General features: G+C 39.3%; 1 protein-coding gene across 2 annotated transcripts in view; it reads right to left on the reverse strand.

The window, feature by feature from the left end:
• The window catches only part of PI15 (peptidase inhibitor 15), a 359005-nt gene that overhangs the window by 119903 nt on the left and 216025 nt on the right, over window positions 1–23077 (reverse strand). For both annotated transcript variants that reach the window (XM_044065836.1, XM_044065837.1), the window contains exon 3: window positions 22292–22410. In XM_044065836.1, coding sequence (XP_043921771.1) covers window positions 22292–22410 — 119 coding nt within the window. The remainder of the gene's footprint in view (window positions 1–22291; window positions 22411–23077) is intronic.

A 23077-nucleotide genomic window follows, 5' to 3' on the forward strand; every position in this document is an offset into this window, starting at 1 on the left:
ATATACTGAATGCGACAATGTGTTATGTATTCATCCTATATGCTTAAACTTAAAAACCATAAAAAACAGCATAACACTTTTTTGCAGGGGGGAGTAGCCCCCCCCCACAGAAATTATATATACCAACTCCACAGTCACACAGCAGTGAAGAAAACAGGAAAAAAATACAAAAATGTACTGTTAGCTCACACAGCACATTACATGATGATGAAACACCATCACACTGAAGACACACAGTGGCAGAGGTATCAATGAATTAGAGGCATGCTGTTGCAAACAGTATCTCCAACCATAAGTGAAAGGAGACAGAGAAATAAAGCAAAGTCAAGCCAGGAAGGAAATAAAGCTATGATAGTACAGGCAAAATCAGATGAACATGGAAAAAACCTTGTCACATGACAGAAGTGAAAAAGACCCAGGTCATAATGGAGAAATGATTAAGGTAGCAAATGCAAAGCAAACATGACAGAAAGAGCCGAATGCTGACAAAGTGTCATACATGATGAAAGGGTCTAAAGGTGAGGGTAAAAGCAAGAAATAATGGTGAGTGGCATGGAAAGCAGTGAAACTGAACAGGGTGGCCCAGGAAGCAGACATTGCTTAGGAGGAGCAGAAAGATTAATCATAGGGATTATAGCATCGACTATCCCCATGTGCAAACAAACAGTGGTAAAACTGCCTTCCCAGTTTATAGCTGCTACAGACCACCCTCCCAAACCCAGGAAAAACAAACTATACAAAGGAAGCTACTAAACTATGATAAAAGCAAATCCCAAAAAAGGAAGGCATCACTGATCACTGAAAAAAAAAAAACGGGCACACATAAAATTGTCTAAGGCCAGCTTTGAGAGAAAAAAATGCACAGGACACTAAGGATAATCACAAGGCTTTCTCAAAAAGAGCTAAAACCCAAAACAAAACTACTGTTCAATCTCAGCCTTACTAATAAGCCTGACTAGCTTGGTCTGCAAAGCTATGGAAGGGATCATCATGGACTCATAAAATAAAGATATTGGGGACCTACAAACACTGGATCTCTCTCTCTTAAACCTGATTTCTTCTTGAAACAGTCACCAAGGCCATTGTTCACCAGCTAAATATAAACCCTATGTCACTAGATGGATTTTCAAACTGGCTCAAGGACAGAGAACCCATGGTTAAATTGCTGGAGCATGTCAGACTCCAAACCAGTTACAAGTGGTGTCCCACAAGGCTCAGTCCCCAACACGGAGGACTGTGGCTGACCAAGTTTCAACTCTCCAGCAACACACAGCATCCTCCAAAAGGGCCTCAGTATAGTCATCCTTTGGCAAAAAAAAAGTGCCCTAAATTACCACATACATGGGAATCCATTAAAGTACAGAGAAGTAATTAGGGACCTGGGGACCCAAGTTGATAAGTGGTTAGAAAAACATTTTATATAGCCCACCTAATCATGAAGGGATTCACCTGCAGCAACTGAAAGACCCCAAAAAGTACCTCACCAAGAGGATCAAAGGGCTCAAACAGATGCTCCCCCATCCCATCAAGCGCTCGAGAGACTGACTGAACTCAGCACTGAAATAAATAGAACATGCTGAGGGACATCCCAGTCCAGTAGGCAGAGTCCCTCATGACTCTCTTCAAGAGGAATCTTGATGTGTTAGGGCAGTATACTAATACCTCGAAAAGCATAGCAAAAAAAAAAATAAAAAATGGTGGGCCAAACCAAAACATTCTGGCTAGGCTTATAAATGCCCTAGGGCAGATAGCCTAGTATGAACCTATGAACCTATGAACCTATAGGTATAGGACAGATGTAGACAAAGCAATAGTCTAACAACTACAGGTAGTAGGCTGGTACAAACATCAAAGTCATGTCTACAGCAGAAGGATCACAAGGAGAGCAGGAGGAAAGAGTTGTGAAGGTCAGAGACCCAATCTGCAATAATGTTAGGTGGGCAGATAACTCATAATTCACTGCACAGGAAACAGTAAGAAATGAGCAGGATGGGTCTGGAAGTGAGAAACCTTCTTGCAGATTGCACAAGGTACCTATATGTAATAAAACACATGAATACTGATGATTTATTTGGTGTATCTGCGAAGTAGATACAGAAATGATGGGCAGAAGTCATAAAGGCATCTAAGAATTCTAAGTGGGTAACTATTTTTATGAGTGTTATCAGTACCTATTGGCAGTACCTTCTGGAAGAATAAAATCAGGAATTTCAGCTTTTTGTTTAGGGAGGAATTAGCCTGGAGGTACTATAATAAGCAACTATCTTTTGGGGAAGCATGGAGTAGTACAACTCCCTGCTCTATAGGCAGACTCCATCTCAATCCAGTTGAAGAGGCCTTGTCAAAATCCTGGCGTAGAAGTCGTAGAGACTAATTATGTCTTGTGGTGGGGAGCAGGTAGAAAATGTGATAAAAGAAGTATAAAGACTGAAAGACAACAAATGGGTATTGACAGGGTTAGACCTAAAAAGGATAAAGGGAAAAAAAGGTAAAGAGAGAGTGACAGGATAAGAAGGGTGAAAATTCCTGGGAATAATGACAAAAAAGTAGTAGGAATAAGACATGTCAAACAAACCCAGAAGTTTGTCAGAAAAATTAGGTTATTACTGAATCAAGACACAGACATACTGAAGTGGCAGAAACCTGTCAACTGTTAAAAGACAGTGGAACAGGGATGACCTCCCAAGATATGAGGAAAGCTGCCAGACAACAGGACACAATCAACTGTGAGGTAACTGAGGACAAAAAGGAAGAGCTAGCAAGACAAATACCTCAAGGAAATGCAAAGGTTAGAGCCATGGAAGAAAGACTAGAGAGCATGAAACAGCAGAATGACAGCGTACTGAATACCAGAGCATAAACAGCAAAAGGCCTGAAGCTGAGGTTTTCTGTACTCTCAAAGACATCAGCATTTGTGAAAATACAGAAACCCAATTCCACAATAGTGATAGCACTCATAGGTTCATAGGTAGGTAACAGGCTATTGGCCCCAGGGCCTCTAATCCAGGGTAGAATGCATGCCTATTGTATTCAGATCCACTGACAACTACATAGCAGTATCAATACTTAGTTGTAACCACATTTGCTTTCATCAGATCACACAATATATAAATATAGAACTGTATGAAGTTCTAATAATAAGTAAAATTAATTATCGCATTATAGCCAGTTATAGAACCCCATCTATGACCTTTTAGAGCATGCATGATAAAGTTAACAAGTTAGAATGGTTAACCACTGAAACTAATGCCTTTCCTATGGACAACTTCAGGTGTCAACACACAAGCTAGCAAATGCATTTCATAAACAACAGATATACCTACAAGTTTCTGAACTTCATAGGTAATAATGCATTTATTGTCTCCCTGTTTATGTGAAATATGGGTCTTCTGGATTTTGTCCTCACTAACATACCCACCAGTTACACTACCCATTTGTTATTCATTCTCTATCAAAATCTGACCACCTTCCTAAGACCTTCTTTCTGAATACTTCTTCAATGGCCCCAAATAACTATATTGCTTTCAAAGATGACTCAAAATTGACTCAAAATTAATTGCATCTGATAATTACAGTTAGCTTCCCAACAAAAAGTGTACTTGTGGAGGCTACATAGTCCTCTCAATTGTCCTTCTTTTGGAGAAACATTCCTATTTTCAGGACTGATTTACCTCCTGCATAAGATGTCCCTATTTTTTGGAATTATATCCTTCTCTTCAGGATTGATTTATGCCTTCACTCAATTTTCTGAATCTCCCTCATCAGATGTGATTTTTGAAGTTGTCTAGTACATAGAAAACTACTCTACATAACCATCGTACTAGTGACAACAATAAATTAAAAGACAGAACACACACCCCACAGCTCCTTTTTTTTCTGAAGCAAAAATAAATGACCGTGTGTGGTAGAATTTTGCAATACAGTTCTTTAAAGTCTATGGATTTTGCTTCTTTTGATAATGTGTGTATATATTTTCCACATATTTTTCCATCATTTTTGTCACTCTCTGTTGTTTTAAATGTGCTTCTGAGTAAGATCCCATCTATTTGTTATTCAAATTTTATGGTAATTAGATGTTCAGAGTTTCAGGTGAAAGTTCCTACTTTTCAAAGGCCTTTGTTCCAATTTTCTATGTCTACAGGATAAGAGGTATTCTACTGCATACCATCATAAAACGTTTACTCCTTAGGCAGGTTCACTGACAAATCAGTAACCATCAAATACAAGATAATGACAAGTTTAAACTAAAACCCATATTATGGAAATCCCACATCGACAAACTGTAACATAAAGAGAGAGCTACTGGCCAGTTATAAGAGATCTCCAGTTCATCATTATAAAAGTGATTAAAAACTGCTAAGTCACCCTGTTGTCCTTAATCTCCTACATCTTTTCAAGTCTAAAGCTGGCCAAATACCACAGCAGAGGACCTAAATCTTCACCAGCAGACAGACAGAACATGCCAAAGAGATGGATTAATTATTCTGTCCCTCCTTTATCCCTGGAATAACCGACCCCTGTAGGTTAAGCATTTACATTTTTTTTCATTGAAACACAAACTGGATGATAGGAGGGGCTTCCTCAAATTTCTCTTGGATTAACTGGCCTAGAACTCCTTGTGAAAGGGGAACAGCCCAAGGGTGGCTATTGGCAAGGTATTGATAGTTCTGAGATGCACTGTGTTGAGATTCCTATATATTTTTGAATTGGTCTCACTAGTACTGTTTGCAGAGCTATCGTATTGTTTGCAGGGCTGTGATACATATTATGGTTGAAATAATATTTGAACTAATAAGCAATGATATGGGTGACCCTATTTTTTATTTATTTCACATTTGTTTACAAAGTCCAACTTGGAATGGGCCAATTTTCAGCGGAGACCCAGGAAGAAGCACTCCAGATGCATGTCTTTGTAATGTGGGAGGACACCGGAGCACCCAGAGGAAACCCACACAAATGCAAGGAGGACATGCAGCCTCCAAACACACAGAAAGTACCCAAGTCACAAATTGAACCAGAGAACCTTTTGCTGTGAGGCAACAACATTAAGCTGTGCCCCACTGCACCATCTGTATCCTTGAGATCATCTTTACCCCACCCAGTTTGGGTTCGTGAACGGCCGATCTTGTCTCCTAAACCTGATTGACTTCTTCAAATCAGTCTCCAGAGTTGTGTATGAGGGTAAGGCAGTCCACACAGCCTATCTGGACCTCACCAAGGCTATTGACACCATTCCTCACTCTGGAATCATAGATAAACTTACTAAGCTGGGCATTAATCCCTACGTCACTCGATGGGTTGCCAACTGGCTTACTGACAGAACCCACACTGTAAAAGTAGCTTACTCCAAATCCAGTAAAAGTAGCTGACTCCAAATCCAGCTCCAGACAAATGACAAGTGGAGTACCTCAGGGTTCAGTCCTGGACCTCTCTTGTTTGGAATCTACTTCTCTGAAGTACAGGCCAAAAGTAAGGGACACTGGCTAACAAAGTTCGCAGATGACTGCAAACTGGGAGCCATTATTGAATCCCCAAATGGTGTGGATACTCTACAAAAGGGCCTTACAGAAACAGATGCTTGGTGCCAGAGCCATGGGCTCAAGCTCAATGCCAAGAAATGTATAGTTATTCCCCTTTGGGAAAAGACATGTACCCATGAATTACCACATAGGTGGCAGTACACTACACACCAAAAGTGTGATAAGAGACTTAGGGACACAGGTGGACAGTGGTCTCACCTTCAATAACCATATCACCACAACAGTTAGGAAATCCTTCTATGTGGCACACCTCATCACTAAGGGCATTTCATCCAGAAAAACGGAGGTCATTGTACCATTGTACTCATCCCTCATTAGACCCATTTGAATACAAAGCCCTATTTGGTATGTAGCTCTCAAGACATCTGCAACAACTGGAAAGGCCGCAGAAATACCTCATGAAAAAAATCACAGGCCTAAAGCAGATGCCCTATGCTGACCACGTTAAAAAATTCCAGCTATACTCTGTTGCATATCGTCTACTCTGAGGCGATCTCTGCTTAACATACAAGGCCATGTCAAACCCAGAGATGCTGGACATGCTACACTTAAAGAAATCCCAATCCGTCAGAGCCACATGCTCCAGGGATCTAAACCTTATCATCACAATAAACAAAACATGCTGGAGGGATAGGTTCCTGACCCAGAGACTCCCCAGACTCTGGAACTGCCCATACATGTCAAACAGAGCGCCTCTTTGGCCCTCTTCAAAATGGAACCTTGATGATTGGATGGGAGAAAGGAAATTCACCCCATGGATCACGTCATTCGCCCTTCTAGACAGGGGTCCAGGAAAGTAAATAATGAGGGAAGAAATAGCCAGGGAATTGTTATGGCTAGGCCTGTATAGGCCCTAGGAACGATAGCCTAGTACCAACCTATGAACCTATGAACCTATAAAAGGCAGAGCATGCCTGCTTAACCTGGTTAACCTGAATGAGAATTAAAGAGGCCATGGATAAACAACATACATCCACTCTGTCTACTCTGATCTTGCTAAGGCCTTCAAAGCTATCTCTCATGCCAAGATTATTGACAGACTCTCCCAATTTAACACTAACCCATACATGCTTCACTGCATACATAACTGTCTGTCTGTCTGTCTGATGGAACCCATACCGATAAAGTTTTGAGGATTTCCTCTAGACAGAAAATCTTCAGCAGTAGTATCCCACAGAGCTGTGTATTTGATCCCCTTTCTCTTTGGCATATACTTCTCTGATGTGAAAGATGAGTCAATGACTATGTCGAACCAAATTTGCTGTTATCCGCAGACTGGCACCAGATATCAAAATCCAGTCAGATGCACATATTTTCTAGCAAGTGCTAATCCAAACAAATGCTTTTTGTTCTAATTATAGGCTTACTGTCAGTGACAAGACATGCAGTACAGTTTCCTATGGTGCATCTAGCATCAGCACCCTATGCAACATAGGGAATATTCCACCTATGTTTGACCCAGTAATCAGAGACTTGTGTACCTATGTTGGTTAATATATCAATATGCATGATAAAAATCACCACAGCTCTATCAAGGTTAGAATCCCCTTCTATGTTGTATAACTTACCTTTTGTGGCATCTCTTCGAGGTCAAGTGAAGTTATAGTTCCATTTTATTTCTGCTTTATTAGGGTCCAACATTGAATATAATGATCCATTCTTTATGTACCTCACTAAACACCTAAAGCAATTAATAGAATTGCAACGTTTCCTTAAAATGATCTCAGGCCTTAGGAGACTTAGCTACTCTGTTAGCCTAAAAGTCCTCTCTATCTGCTCAGAGCCATAAAAGTCACTGAAGAATGATCTCTGTTTATCATTCCTTGGTATGAATGACCTTATATGGTTTGAAAGTCTTCAACTAAACAGAACCAGTGTTAAGGCAAAGATCCATTCCAGAGACCTAAAGCCTATTCTGCCATATTAATAGTACCACCTGGTGTGACATGTATCTAACTTACAACACTCACCTTTTCTGAAATACCCCCCCCCCCCCTTAGATATAAAGCAGAATATTTTCCAGGAAACCTTTAAAATCATTCTAAAGATTAGATGGGTGATGATAAGGATATGTGGGGGTACTCCTCATAAAGAGGGAATTTCATGATATGGTTGAACGTCTTGTTGTCTCCTATGTAGCAAGTTTGGTAAAAACTTGTAAACCTATGAACAGGGAGGCTGGTGTTTGGATAGGAAATATTAACGACTAGACACAGAAAAAAGAAAAAAAAATGAAAAGTTAAAAGAACAGAATAAAATGTTTAGACAGGAAAACGAAGACTATTCTTTTCAGTCTCATAGAAGCAGATCAGAGTATTCCTGCATCCAAATCTGTGAAGAAAAATGAACCATCTAAAGTAATATATTTTGAAGGACTCCACGTGTAGGCAACACAAGAAAAATAATGTAGACATTGTACGTAGAAATAATGGAGGGATTAGAGGCACCGTGGCAAGGGCAGCCCTGGCCTCTAGAGACCACATCACTGAATGACTCACAACAGAGACAGATAAAGCTAAACAAAGTGGGACTAAATAAAACCATTTCACAGAGGGCTAGAACAACTGTTTGAGGAAGAAATGGAGAAAGGGGAGACAGAAGGAAAGAAAGAAAGAAAGAAAGAAAGAAAGAAAGAAAGAAAGAAAGAAAGAAAGAAAGAGAATGAAATAATCATCTTCTGGATTAAGATTAAACAACATTAACATGCAATTGTGCACAAGAGAAAATGGATAAACAATGGAGAAGGAAGCTATCGACTTCATTCAATCTATAGGTAATAAAGGAAGGAAAAAAACAGAAAGGACATTAAAGGTGGTAAAAATGGTCAAGGCAAAGGCAGTGAAGAAATTAGTGGTTGGAATCAAATAGGAAAATGAGGGTTTGTTTATATGGATTGACATATAAAGAAAAGTAAAGACTGAATGTTAAACATTGCTGAATGTCAACAGGGAATACACAACAGACATTTTTAATTAATTTGCTGTTTGGTTCAGTCTATATCAATAATAAGAAACAGAGTGTCAAGTTAAAAGGGGAAATAGTGTGATCATTTTAAAGATATTCAGTTACCAAAGAAAGTGGTAGAAAAGGAATGTAAAGATCTTTGAGAAAACATGGTACATGGATTTAATGGAATACCTCCTGGATCTTGAGTAACTTTGTAGATGTTTTGTGACACTGTTCTGCCTGACTGAGACCAAAATTAGGAGTAATATACTAGGTTATACGAGATTATAGCTAAATATGACATGATTATTGCTCACATTTGGGTGAACAATGTCAGAAGATCATTCCTTTTGGATATGCAATGCTACAGAATATGGTGGGATTATTAAACATCGTAGCAAAATATAATGGAAAACACATCTCTTAGTGAAATTTGTACATCTCCTCATATGCCACTTAAATATAATGACAACATTTTGGCTTTCAGTTACTAGATGACAGCTGTGAAAATGGGCAGAACTACGGTGCAAGTTGTACTGAGCAGACATGCAACAGTAGAATAGACTGTAGACCCCGTCATTATTATTAATGTGCTGTGGTAAAGTGGTTTGCGACTAGGAATAAACCTTTGCCTGTAACAGGAAAAACACTTCGAATGTATTGCATAACTGAAGCTATTATTGCCTGCATTACTGCAATAAAAATGCAATTAGTTCTTTGAAAATTCACAACTCGTTTATATAAAAGGGGAAGAATAAATCATGTTCAGAAATAGACAGAAGGCATTCTATAGAAGATGACAACTTTTATCCTGAACTGTGGACTATGGAAGGAAAACATGCAGATAAAATCTAAATGGTTGTTTTAAGCACCTGCTGATGCAGTGAATGCTTCACAAATTCATTCAGCTGTCATTCTAAAGAATTAAACACCTCTGGTTGAAGAAAATATATAAGATAATCTTATCAAATCAGTTAAATAAATTATTTTACTAATTAGGAGAATGATAAACTCATGACATTTAGAAAACAAATTGTTAATTATTACCAGCTCAAAAATAATGTATGTACTGGATATCTTTACTTTACAACAGAAAACCTTTAAGAGATCACAGATGCATAGGCTACTGAGCTGAAAACAAAGCCAAACACTGCACATTTTCTGAGCTACTTGATTCTCTAATAAGTGATGGAATTATTTGTAGTATAATAAATGATGAAACAAGTGATAGGCTGATAAGAGAAGCAGATCTGATCTTCTAAAAAACTGTGGATGTGTGCAGAGCAAGTGAATTTACTAGTACACAGCTAAAAGAATTGCTTCATAAGATAAATGTGTGCAACATAAAAGTCAAATATAAATGAAAAAAGGCATTATGTGATAACTATGAGTTGTAAAGGCATGTGAGTATGAGTTATATAGACCATGGAAAATACTTTATGCTTTACAGTAGTCACAATTATATTCATAGTGGGAAGAGCGCTGCTGCATTTACTCACTGGAAGAGAAAACTTCCACAAACTGCATAAATGGAAACAAAAAAGTGTGCTCAATAGAATTTACATGCCTTTTGAGCAGTAATATGAACATCAACTGTTTTTTAGTAATATGAAAAGACAATGCTGTGAAATGTAAATATGTATCTGATACATTGATAAAGCTGATAGAATACTGTAATGAGTTAAATTAGATAATGTGTTTGAAACTGTATACAGAGAAAGAATGTACTGTCTTATAAGAAAATACATTTAAATGACTCAAATGGAAACATTCTTAACAGAGAACCGTGTGCTTATTGTTACCTCACATTGGCATCTTGGTGTTACCATTATCTCAAAATCTACTGACACAGGTTTAGTAGTCTAAAACATTCTGCCTTATTTGTTTTCAAACAGATTTGCTTAAGGAAGTATATTCTAATATATCAATGGTGTGCCTTCGGAGAAGAAAAAAATGGTTAAAAATTCACAAAATGAAAATGCAAGGCTGCATGCATTCAGAATCAGTCATACCATTACAAAAATATTTCTGATGCTCTACAGAACTATATATCTGATAACATGGCTTGGCAATGTCAATTTGTTTGCAGACTTATGAATCTTGCCACAAGAATATTACATGTAAATATAACTTGATACAGTGCCTGCAATACCTATTTCCAGAAATATACCTATAATACTAAAAAGAAAGTCCAGTCTTCAGATTTTGCTGATCTCTGGGCTTTGTCTTAGTTCCTGTGCTATCCATATCCTTATTTGGATAAGAGGAAGCTTCTTTGTTCACCAGTGGGAGTGGGGAGCACTGAGCAACCTATTTGTCCCTAGAGGATTGGTTCCAGCCCAGCAACTTGTAGTTTATTGGCCATTTTGGGTCAATCCCTGGCTCTTTTCAACCCCCTGCTATAAAGCCCACTTTTGCATGCTTTTTCACTTGTAAAAGACTCAGCACAGCTCCTCGTGGTGTCCTGCAGAGTTCTACAAGCAGCAGAGAGTGAAAGAGTGACTTTCCTGGATTTATAAGTATTTTTTCTGGCTTTCGCTTAAATTACTGCATCTTGACTGCATTTCGCTTAAAAAACAGCTCTGCATATTGTTTTTACTGTACTTGTGTTGAATTTATACTGTTAGCACTTTAAAAAGTTATTTTTGTTTAATTTAATTGTTAGGCTAACACACTCAAGTGCGCTAGCCGTTTTATAGCATTTACTGTTTGTTACTGTATCTTTTATCCTTTCTCTGTAAAACAAGAAAAAAAAAAAAATCCTTGTTTTCCAGCTTTTCTGAACTAGAATAGTCCAGTCTTCAGATTTTGCTGATCTCTGGGCTTTGTCTTAGTTCCTGTGCTATCCATATCCTTATTTGGATAAGAGGAAGCTTCTTTGTTCACCAGTGGGAGTGGGGAGCACTGAGCAACCTATTTGTCCCTAGAGGATTGGTTCCAGCCCAGCAACTTGTAGTTTATTGGCCATTTTGGGTCAATCACTGGCTCTTTTCAACCCCCTGCTATAAAGCCCGCTTTTGCGTGCTTTTTCACTTGTAAAAGACTCAGCACAACTCCTCGTGGTGTCCTGCAGAGTTCTACAAGCAGCAGAGAGTGAAAGAGTGACTTTCCTGGATTTATAAGTATTTTTTCTGGCTTTCGCTTAAATTACTGCATCTCGACTGCATTTTGCTTAAAAAACAGCTCTGCATATTGTTTTTACTGTACTTGTGTTGAATTTATACTGTTAGCACTTTAAAAAGTTATTTTTGTTTAATTTAATTGTTAGGCTAACACACTCAAGTGCGCTAGCCGTTTTATAGCATTTACTGTTTGTTACTGTATCTTTTTCTCCTTTCTCTGTAAAAAAAGAAAAAAAAATATCCTTGTTTTCCCGCTTTTCTGAACTAGAATAGTCCAGTCTTCAGATTTTGCTGATCTCCGGGCTTTGTCTTAGTTCCTGTGCTATCCATATCCTTATTTGGATAAGAGGAAGCTTCTTTGTTCACCAGTGGGAGTGGGGAGCACTGAGCAACCTATTTGTCCCTAGAGGATTGGTTCCAGCCCAGCAACTTGTAGTTTATTGGCCATTTTGGGTCAATTCCTGGCTCTTTTCAACCTCCTGCTATAAAGCCCGCTTTTGCGCGCTTTAGCGCGAAGTTGCTCATAGAGCAGCATAGGGCAGCGCCGGTTAATCAAGTTTAAACTATTTCTGGTTCCGTAATGTCTGCTCTTCAATTTTTCCCTTAGAACTGTTCTACTTGCAATCTAAAGAGCCTATACTCTATCTAAAAAGCTCAGCACTTGCTCCTAAAGCATTTTTTATACAGGTAAAGCACTCTTAAACAAAAGAAAGTACTTCATTCACCTAAATTCCCTTGATTACCCATTTCCCTATAGGTCCTTTCTGACTCAGTTACACAGCAATCTTTTTCACTATTTCTAGCATGTCGAAGGGTCAGTTGCTGGCGTCCTCTCCTGTTCAGCTGGTGAATCTGGGAATCTTGAGGCAATGTTACAATTGCCTCATGTACACTGAACAACCCTCTCCTCCTCCCAACAAATACAAATATATGCGAGAGATGCAACTATATAGCCAAACTGGAGGCTGAGCTCTCTCAATTCAGTACTGGCAAGACCAGTCAGGAGGAGAAGGAAACCACGCACACCACAAAACCAGTCTCACATAGAACTATCACAACTGCAAACCAAACACATAAACACACAAAAACATACTCGGAGGCACTGATTAAAAATCTACCAAAACAACAGAGGCCTCCAAAGCAGACACCCAAGCAACCGCCACCTCAAGACATAGCACATGCAACACATAGTTCACAAAGTCAGTGTGCTAAACAGTCACAGCCCTTAAGGCCAAACAACATGCCAGACACACTTGTAATAGGTGACTCCATAGTCAGACACACTGACGTCCCGCTCACCAGACTGAACAAGGAAAAGGTCACAGTAAGCTGCTAGAATCTGCCACATAACACAAGCACTCAGGTCACTCCACAGCAAGTACAAATATGACTCAGTCATTGTACATGCCAGTGTGAACGACCTGAAATGTACCTCCCTGGACTACATGAAGAGAGACATAGAGGAGCTCTCTGATTATGTAGCCCAGGCTGGTATGACCCTGACCCTGAGCAGCATCTTACCCTCACCAAGAATGATGAAACAGTACAAAGACAAAATGATCAGTTTTAACAATTGGCTTAATTACTGGTGTCATTCTAAGGGGATCCAATGTCTGTCTGCTTGGGATGACATGCTTGAAAAGTCACGCTGCTTCGCAAGGGATGGCTTGCACCTGTCACCCCTGGGCTTCCGGATATTGGCCAAGGCTCTTTCCACCCCCATAGTGCCTTTTTTAGGCAAGGCTCAAATGACAAACCTACCTCCCTAGAAAACACAAGTGGAAAAAAACTAAGGGTAATGCTGCTCAATGCCAGAAGTCTAAATCTCAAGATGCACGCCCTCAAAGCCCTCCTCAGTATGGAGAACATCGATGTCTGTGCAGTGACTGAAACCCGGTTCAAGGCTCCTGAGAGCACCCCAGCACTATCAGGTTTTACCTCATATCATGCTTTCCGGCCCCAAAACTTGGACCGAACCACAAAAGGAGGGGGAGTATCCATATTCATCAAAGATAACCACACCTCCAGGTTAGTGGCAACGCACGAAGCATCGGAGACCATCCAGGTGCAACTAACCATAGGCAAAACTGCCTTACAGTTTGCAGCATGCTACAGTCCACCCTCTCAAACTCAGGAACCCCACACAGCCTTCCTAAAGACACTGGAGAGTATGAATGTCTCTCCAAATACCATCATATTGGGAGACTTCAACTACCCAAACATAGACTGGGAACATTACTCAAGCCCCAACACCCTAGCCCAAAGGTTCCTAGAATTCATAAACTCAAATGCAATGGAACAACTAGTCACCATTCCCACAAGAGGAGACAATATACTAGACCTGATCATCACAAATATGGGGACAAAATGCTCCACACCGGAAGTATATCCCTCTTTGGTAAGATCAGACCATAAATTAATCTCACTGGAAATCCACATCCTGCCCCCACCCCCTGCACAAAAGACCACAGTGAAGAACTTCTCAAAAGCCAACTTCACACTTCTTAAGACTGAAGTGGTATCCTTCAAGGCCCCTGGGCCAGTGGAAACCACAACCCACACTGCTTAATCCTTTGCAAATGCCTTCTACGGGCACCTTCAAGAATGCATGGATCATGCAATCCTAAATAAAACCAAGACCCATTCCCCCAAAGGCAGGCGCCTGGTCTGGTGGACCCCAGCCATAAACAAACTTTACAACAGGAGGAGGAATCTACTACATGACAGAGCAAAATCCCTAAAAGGGAAGGCATCTCTGATCAGTACTAGCAAAAAACTACGATCACTCATAAAATCATCCAAGGCCAACTTTGAGAGAAAAATGCAAAAGACACAAAAGACAATCACAAGGCCTTCTTTAGCTATGTTAGAAACCTGGGTGGAAACTCCCAGATATGCTCAGAGTTAGTCCAAAATGACACAAAATACACTGAACCCACTGACATTGCCAACATTCTGGCAGACAGGTTCAGTGCAAATTTCTCCTCCCCTCCCCAAAAGGAGAAATAACTATCCCAGCAGAGTGTAGCCTCCTAACATCTCAGATGCCCAGGTGAGAGCCGCCCTCTCTAAAGCTAAAAACACAGCATCAATGGGACCGGATGGTGTCCCGGGCTGTGTGCTACATGAACTCCAAGAGGAACTAAACCCACACATAAGGCTGCTGTTTAATCTTAGCCTTACTAGAGGATACATACCCAAAGAGTGGCGTATGGCAACAGTGGTCCCACTTCACAAAGGCGGTGCTTCTACGGACCCTGGAAATTACCGCCCCATAAGCTTGACGAGCCTGGTCTGCAAAGCTATGGAGAGGATCATTATGGAACTCATAAACAAAGACATTGGGGACCTACAGACATTGGATCCTACCCAATTTGGCTTTGTCAAGGGCAGATCCTGCCTTTTGAACTTGGTCAACTTTTTTGAAACAGTCACTAAGGCCATTGATGAGGGTAAGGCAGTTCACATAGCCTACCTTGACCTTGCAAAAGCCTTCGACACAATACCCCACTCGGGCATCATAGACAAACTCACCAGCTTAAATGTAAACCCATATGTCACAAGATGGGTTGCAAACTGGCTCAAGGACAGAACCCACAGGGTCAGAGTTGCTGGAGCTATGTCAGACTCTAAGCCAGTCACAAGCGGTGTCCCACAGGGCTCAGTCCTGGGACCCCTCTTGTTCGGCATTTATTTTTCCGAGGTACAGGCAAACATAGGAGGATTGTGGCTGACACAGTTCGCAGATGACTGCAAACTGGGTGCCATAATTGATACTCCAGCGGACACAAACATCCTTCAGAGAGGCCTCATAGAAATGGATAATTGGTGCCAGAGCCATGGCCTTAAGCTGAACGCCAAAAATGTATAGTCATACCCTTTGGGAAAAACAAGGTACCCACAAATTACCACATAGGTGGTAATCCATTAAATCTGGAAGAGGTAATCAGGGACCTAGGGACCCAGTTTGACAGTAACCTCTCATTTGACACTCACATTGCCAAAGTGGTTAGGAAGACCTTCTATATTGCCCACCTTATCATGAAGGGTTTCACATCTAGATCAAGAGAGGTCATTGTGCCCCTGTACGCTTCTCTTATCAGGCCAATGATTGAGTACAATGCCCCATTTGGGATGTATCTTACCCGACACCTGCAGCAGTTGGAAAGACCCCAAAAGTTCCTCACCAAGAGGATAAAGGGTCTTAAACATATGTCATATGCTGCCCGACTTGAAAAAACTCCAGCTCTATTCAGTCGCATACCGCCTACTCAGAGGTGATCTGTGCCTGACGTACAAGGCCATGTCCAATCCGGAATTAATGGACATGCTCCACCTCAGAAAATCCAAATCCATCAGAGCCACGAGAGCAAGAGACTTAAACCTCAACACAGAAATAAATAGGACGTGCTGGAGGGACAGATTCATAACCCAGAGGCTCCCTACACTCTGGAACAGAATCCCAATCCATGTTAGGCAGAGCCCCTCACTAACTCTATTCTAGAGAAATCTTGACGAGTGGATGGGAGATCGTAGGTTTACCCCGGGGGTCATCTCTGTGTCACTACTAGACAGAGGCACAGTAAACTAAACCCTAAAAGGGTGTAGTATTCTCATCCTAAGGGGTGGTGAAAGCCACACACACTCTGGCTAGGCTTATAAATGCTCTAGGGCAGATGACCTAGTACGAACCTATGAACCTATGAACCTATATGTAGAAAGCAGAGATATCACATGTCATTAAGAAACAATACAAGACTACAGAATGGGTGATTAGTATGGTCAGTGCTGTGAAAACAAGCCATGATTCATGTATGTGTTGATCTATAAGCTCTGAATTAAGTACTGAAAATGAGTATTATTCATTGTTTACATCTATCAAAGTAGTCTAAGAATACACAATTATAATTTTTTCATTAGTAGGTGCAGACCAGGATTTCTGGCAGACATGACTAGATAAGCCATGTTGTATAAATTTAATACATCATTATTAAGATACAGATTCCATCTACTCCTTTTTAATATTTTACCTACACCAGAGATGTTCCAAAGAGCTGTTAGCTGTTTACCAAGTAATTGACTATTTGGAAGATGTTGTAAACATAAATGATAATCTATTATTGTGCAGTCAGGCACAAGAAAAGAATCTCAAAAACCTATTACACCAGAGGAACAGGTTTAACATCATTTCAAGCTAAACAAGAACACATTTAAAATGGCAGTGACAAGTCTTAAATGCATGTGCCATTTTATAATGACAGAGGATCTGAATCTTGATCCAGAAAAAAGGTCTGAGTAATTTTGTAATGCCAAAGCCAGAAGAAAAGCAGGCATTGCAAAGGCTTCTAGCAATGATGCATTCATTTATAAAATATGTATATATTAGATCTGGGATGACAATTTCTCATAAAAACTGTAGTGTTCCAAAACCTATCCCAAAGAGATCAGATATCTGGTGGAAATAGATCTGTTAAATTCAAGTCCAGTCAAGTTAAAGTCAAAGTAAACTTTATTGCCATTCAACTATAACCACACCCAAGTTACAGCTGAACAAAATTACATTCCTCCAAGCTCATGCACAACAATATACAGCAGTACACACCAACATAACATATAGCAACATTTGTCACAAAAAACACAGCAAATACTTAGACAGCAACAATAAAGAGACAACCGTAGACCAGAAACTTAAACAAACCATGATACATGGGCAACTCCATCACCCTGTCGCCAACATTTAAAACAATCCTTTTGTCCATCCATCCTCTTCATCACGGGCCTTCCAACTACCGCTACCTGCCAGCCCAAACTATTACACCGTCTCTTGGAACATCTGACTCTCTCTCCATCTACAGTCTTCACAACCACCTCTACCTGCAGGCCTGAATGGCTACACATCAACAGCAACCACCAAAGTTCTTCCATTTGATGCCACCAAGTCTCACAGTCCAACATCCAGACCCTTTTCTTCTTTGTTTCCAACCCCATCTGCCGCATCTCAAGAAGAATCACTCCATTGTCGTATCTCAAACAAAATTCAATTCCCGCACTCCGCACTCCATATTGGCTGGACTCATCATTGCAGGCCCAATTTCAACCACTCCAGTATTACGTTTCAAACAGACTGTAACAGGCAAATAATTCCATTTAGGACACCATGATAAATTTCTGCTACAACATGTTCTCATTCGACAACAAAAAGTACTTTCCATATAAAAAAAAAAAAATCACAAAGTATGACATAAAATTGAAAAGTGCATATCCGGAGCTGGACAGGCCGCTGACATACTATGCACCGCCATTGATATGTAAGACTGCTGAAGAAATAAACTGATATATAAACTGTTTCAAAACTTAAAAAAGGATTTCAAAGAGTAAACAGTTGCATTGTTCTACAAATCATTTTTTGCAGTATATACTAATGGTTTCAATATGATGTAAATGGCCCATGACATGCTTAGAGCAGTGTTAAAGTTAATTTGTAGCAATGAATGCAACACAGGACATGCATGTACATAGAGGGATAGAGATGTATTTTCACTTTTAGTAAAAAAAACAGGAGTCATTTATAGGTCTATGCAGACTAATGAGCCAGCTATGGTACGTAGCTCATGTGGTGTACAAGAAGTTACAGAAAGTTCAGTTTCATATACAGACAGCATGCTGGTTACATCACACCTCTTGTTTTACTCTATTTAGTAAGTCTTCTGACATCTCAGTAACATTATTTATTCATTTATTTATTTAGATGTTTATGCACATATTCATTTATTTGCAGTTGTGTTGCCTTTTCTTACAGAAATGTAATGCTGACATTTGGGAGACAGCAGATGTACCTATCTGTCTCTTAGTTATAACACACTAAGTGGATCACAATGGCTTTTACATTCAGAACACACTTCTTGTGTGTGAGAAGTAGGCCAAAAATGATGTTATTCTTTTTTCTCTTTGGTGCTACTAAAAGTCATCAGAAACTCTTATGTGTACACATATTTTTAAAATTCTTTGTTGTGATATATTCTTCAGAATTATTCGTTTCAGAGCAGTTTCCTTTTCTGTGAGAGACAAGCAGAGCAAGAGCAAAAGGTATTTTTTTCTTTGTTTATACAGTTTAGTAATAAAAGATTCTCAACATTCATTGAAAACATTAAATTATCTCTGGCATAACAGAGCTTTACCAACATTTTCAGTTAATCTTCTATCTTATGTCCTTTCTCCCTTCCTTTCCAGAGCTTCAACCATCTTATTCAATATACTGTGTATATGTATATTATATATTATGTCCTGCCTGTTTTTGTTAGAATGCATTTGCCAATAAATCATTCTCTTTAGTTTTGACGAGTAGCATCTATGCTATTTCATTTTTATGTTATTGCCACTGAATCAAATAATTTGATTGTATTACTTATTCATCTTACATATTATTTATGCCTCTAGTTTTCTTATTATTTCTGGGGATTCATAAAGTGCTCTAGAGCTCAAGTTAAGGGCTGTGGTAAAAAGGCTCTGTTTCCACAATGCAGATATTTTCAATTCAGAGCTATATTAGCTGCAATGAGGAAAGACCTCATTTCTGGCTAATTTGCATTTCTCTAAATTGCCATTAAATACTGGTAGTGCAGGTTAGCACTTACCTACAGTAGTTAACAGTGGCACCTGCATCTTATCGGCATAGGCACTCTCCTTAATCATACTACAGCACATAAACATACAGTAAATCTTTCACACACAAGCACACACACAACACTACAACACATAAACACATAGCAAATCTTGCACACACAAACACACACACCACATAACCCATGATCTGTGTCAAGAGTGCAGGGCTCAAACCCCCCATCCCATTTGTACATAATGGATTTTCCCCACTTATTTATTTTTAACATGTTAACCCTGGGGTCTAGTAGCTGTGTGGAGGAAGAGTGCCCTCTATAGGAGGTGAAAGGATACAGGGTTGGAATACCTTTTAATGCCTTCTAAGGCACCCTACTTATCCATCATGTCTAGTGGTTTTCTGCACTGTTTTGTTTTCCTTTTTAAATACATGCCTTTAAGGGACATCATATAGAGTATCCCTGGTGCCTAGGGTTTCCCCAGGCACATGATGTGCTTAAGTGCCTTATAAGCATGTTATGCAGAGCAATTTCCAGTGTCAAGTGTTCCCCTAACCCTGTGTGCCATTAAGGCATGTAGCTTAAGACTTATCTCTGGTGGATAACAGTTTCCCTATTCCCTCCACCCAATGTTGCAGGCTCTGGTTGTTAGTCTAGGTGTGTGAAGTATAACAGCCATCCCAATCCATTCCCCAACACACAGACTGACACACACATAGACACAAAACAGCCATCTCCCCACCTGATCACACTCATCCATACACACACAGACACACACGCAAACACACAGGCACACACAAAACAGTCATATCCCCACCCGATTGTACTCACAGACACAGTCATACACACACACACACACACACACACACACACACACACACACACACACACACACACACACACACACACACACACACACACACACACACACACACACACACACACACACACACACAAAACAGTCATATTCCTAACCGATCACACTCACAGACACAGTCATTCATACACACACAGACACACAAACACGCACACACACGTACACATGCACACACTCACACACACACACACACACACACACACACACACACACACACACACACACACACACACACATGTTCCTGCAGTGTCACTCATGCCCCTACAAACAAGCACACACATGTCTATACACATGCACACAATTAAACACCTGCATGTCCATTTCTTAGCTGCACTTAACAGCACTGTGAATAGACTAAGAGGAGTGAATGGGTGACTACCATATTTTGATACTGTTCACTTTGTCCTTCTACAGTAAAGTTTTACTCAGCCACATGATTCAGAGCAAATTAGGAGCCACAGACATTTCTGAAGGTGAGCCTATTGCTAATTAGCATTAACCACTCACTCACCAGGACTGCTGCCTTAACATGCAGCTTTGCCTGCTACACCACTGGGTGTGCTGTGGCACCCATGAGGGGAAAACCTCAGCTGTAGAATGATCTGTGAATAAGAAACGCTTAATGTAATGTGCAAATCTTCTGACATAACACTTCCACATCTTTTGAAGCCTTTCTGAATCCCAGTGTTGGTATAATCCAAGCAGATGGGATGGTAATAACAAAAAAATGAAAAATAAAAATATGCATTTGCTAAACTAACAAATTACATGAACTTTGATTATCTCAGACAAAGATAATAAATTTGCTTCAGAATAATTTAACAGGGATGAGTCATTTATTATAAATTAAATAGCAAATCTCAGAACAGAACAGGAAGGAACTCTCAGGGGTTGAAAATAAACAGGATAGCAAAATATTTAAATATGCAGAAGATTTTATTATATAATCTATACCACAATTCCTGAACAGAAGAAGAAAAGTGAACTATACTTGAATACATTTGTTAAAAAGTAAATACAGTCTCTTAGCATCATATAAACAAGGTATCTTAAACAAACATAAAATTAATAACAATTCTTATATGCTAACTAATAAAACCAATATCAACCATATGGCTAAGATTATTAACAATATTCTTAAATTCTTTTTTTTTAACAATAAACATCTTTATTGAATTATCACTTATGACATTGGCAATTGTACATTTATATACATGAAAACAAACCATATTGACATTTATTCAGTTGCAAACATTATAGATCATATATAATCTTCTATGCAGTCATTGTCAGCCAAACATTACATACCTCATTCAATTCCTGCCTTCCCTTAAATCTCATATCTCCTCCAAAAGTTATTCTGCGTGTATTGTTCCCACAATTCTCATTTTCTATGTAATTTGTTCCTACCCTTTTCTAATTCTCCCACTTCCAGTTCTTTTATTTAATCACTATGTCTAGTGCGGTTGCTTTAGACATTGATTTCAATTTCATTTTATTGTAACTGCATTTTTGTCAGCCACCATAATTAGACTCAGCAAGGCCTTACTAAGACTAGGCAATTCTAATTCTGTATCACAGCTCAAAAAAATAATAATTTCCTTACACCAATTTGTTCACCCAGTATCTCTGAAAGAGTACTCTGCAGGGATTTTTTAAAGGCTCCCAACTAATTGTACTCCAAAAAATATGTCCCCAATTATCTCTTTCTTCCCCTTCACACCTCTCAACATTTGCAAGCTACCTGAAGAAAAGTTCTTTGGAGTGCTTGGTGTAGAAAAATACTTATGAAAACACTTTCAAGCAAAAATCATATATTGTTCTTACATTTTTGGCCAAATCTTTAGTCTTTGTTTTTCATAACTAAAGCATGAACTTAGTATGAATTATTCATAAATAAAACTTGCTCATATCTCTATGAAAATAAAGACTCCACATTATGTCTGAAAATACTCAAATGCACCATAAATGCACAGATTATATCTGCTTATTATCAGGATTCTGGAACATCAGCAATCCCAACCAAAGACAACAATAACTCAAACTGCTTAAGTTATACCCTGCTTATATTTTTGAATTCTTTTTCAACTAATCTCTTAAACAAATGTGAAACAAATTAAGCTGTTAATAGTGTTGAATACAATTGTTTAACACAACAGATGAATAAAAGTCTAATGACTCATTACATACCGTCCAGTCCTGACTGAGAGATTCTGTCCCAAGAATCGCAGCAAGTAAGAAGGGCCATGGTCCCATATACATGTAGCTGCCCAAGCCTCAGCAATTTTTGCAAGATTTTCATCCCAGACCTGCAAGTCAACAAGAATGAATTCAGTCTGGAAGCTCATAAAATTTTTTCTTAGTTTGGCTACTTCTTATTTTAAGCTGTAAATCTAATGGGAATGCATGCTTTTTACATAATGTGTATTTATAAATAATTTTTTTTTTTCATCAGATGTCTGTGTTAAGTCCATCCATCCAACCATCTGGCCATCCATTCTTTATACCTGTTTTTCCTGCTCTAGGTGATGGCAGGCTTGAGCCTAACCTAACAAATAAGAGGCACAAGGTAAGAGCCAGCTTTCATTTTGATGTAATTGCATCATAACAAACACACATGCATGCTTGCATGCACATACACACATACAGACACATACACACACCACACACACACACACACACACACACACACACACACACACACACACACACACACACACACACACACACAAACATACACACCCCTACACTCAGAGATACTTACTAATGACAGTTTAATAGTCCTAATATACCTGCCAGAATGTGTTTAGATTGTGAAAGAAAACCCAAGTCCTTGGCAAGAATTCATACGAGCCTGGAGCAGAATCTATAAACTTCACAAAGGAGGTCCTCAGTCTAAGAACCAAACTTCAGAACTAAATACTTTTAAACATCAACATTACCTACTGTATCACTGTGCCATGCTGCATTGTATGC

Source organism: Protopterus annectens, chromosome 3.part0, assembly GCF_019279795.1.
Source record: "Protopterus annectens isolate FY-2018-M chromosome 3.part0, PAN1.0, whole genome shotgun sequence".
NCBI lineage: Eukaryota > Metazoa > Chordata > Ceratodontiformes > Protopteridae > Protopterus > Protopterus annectens.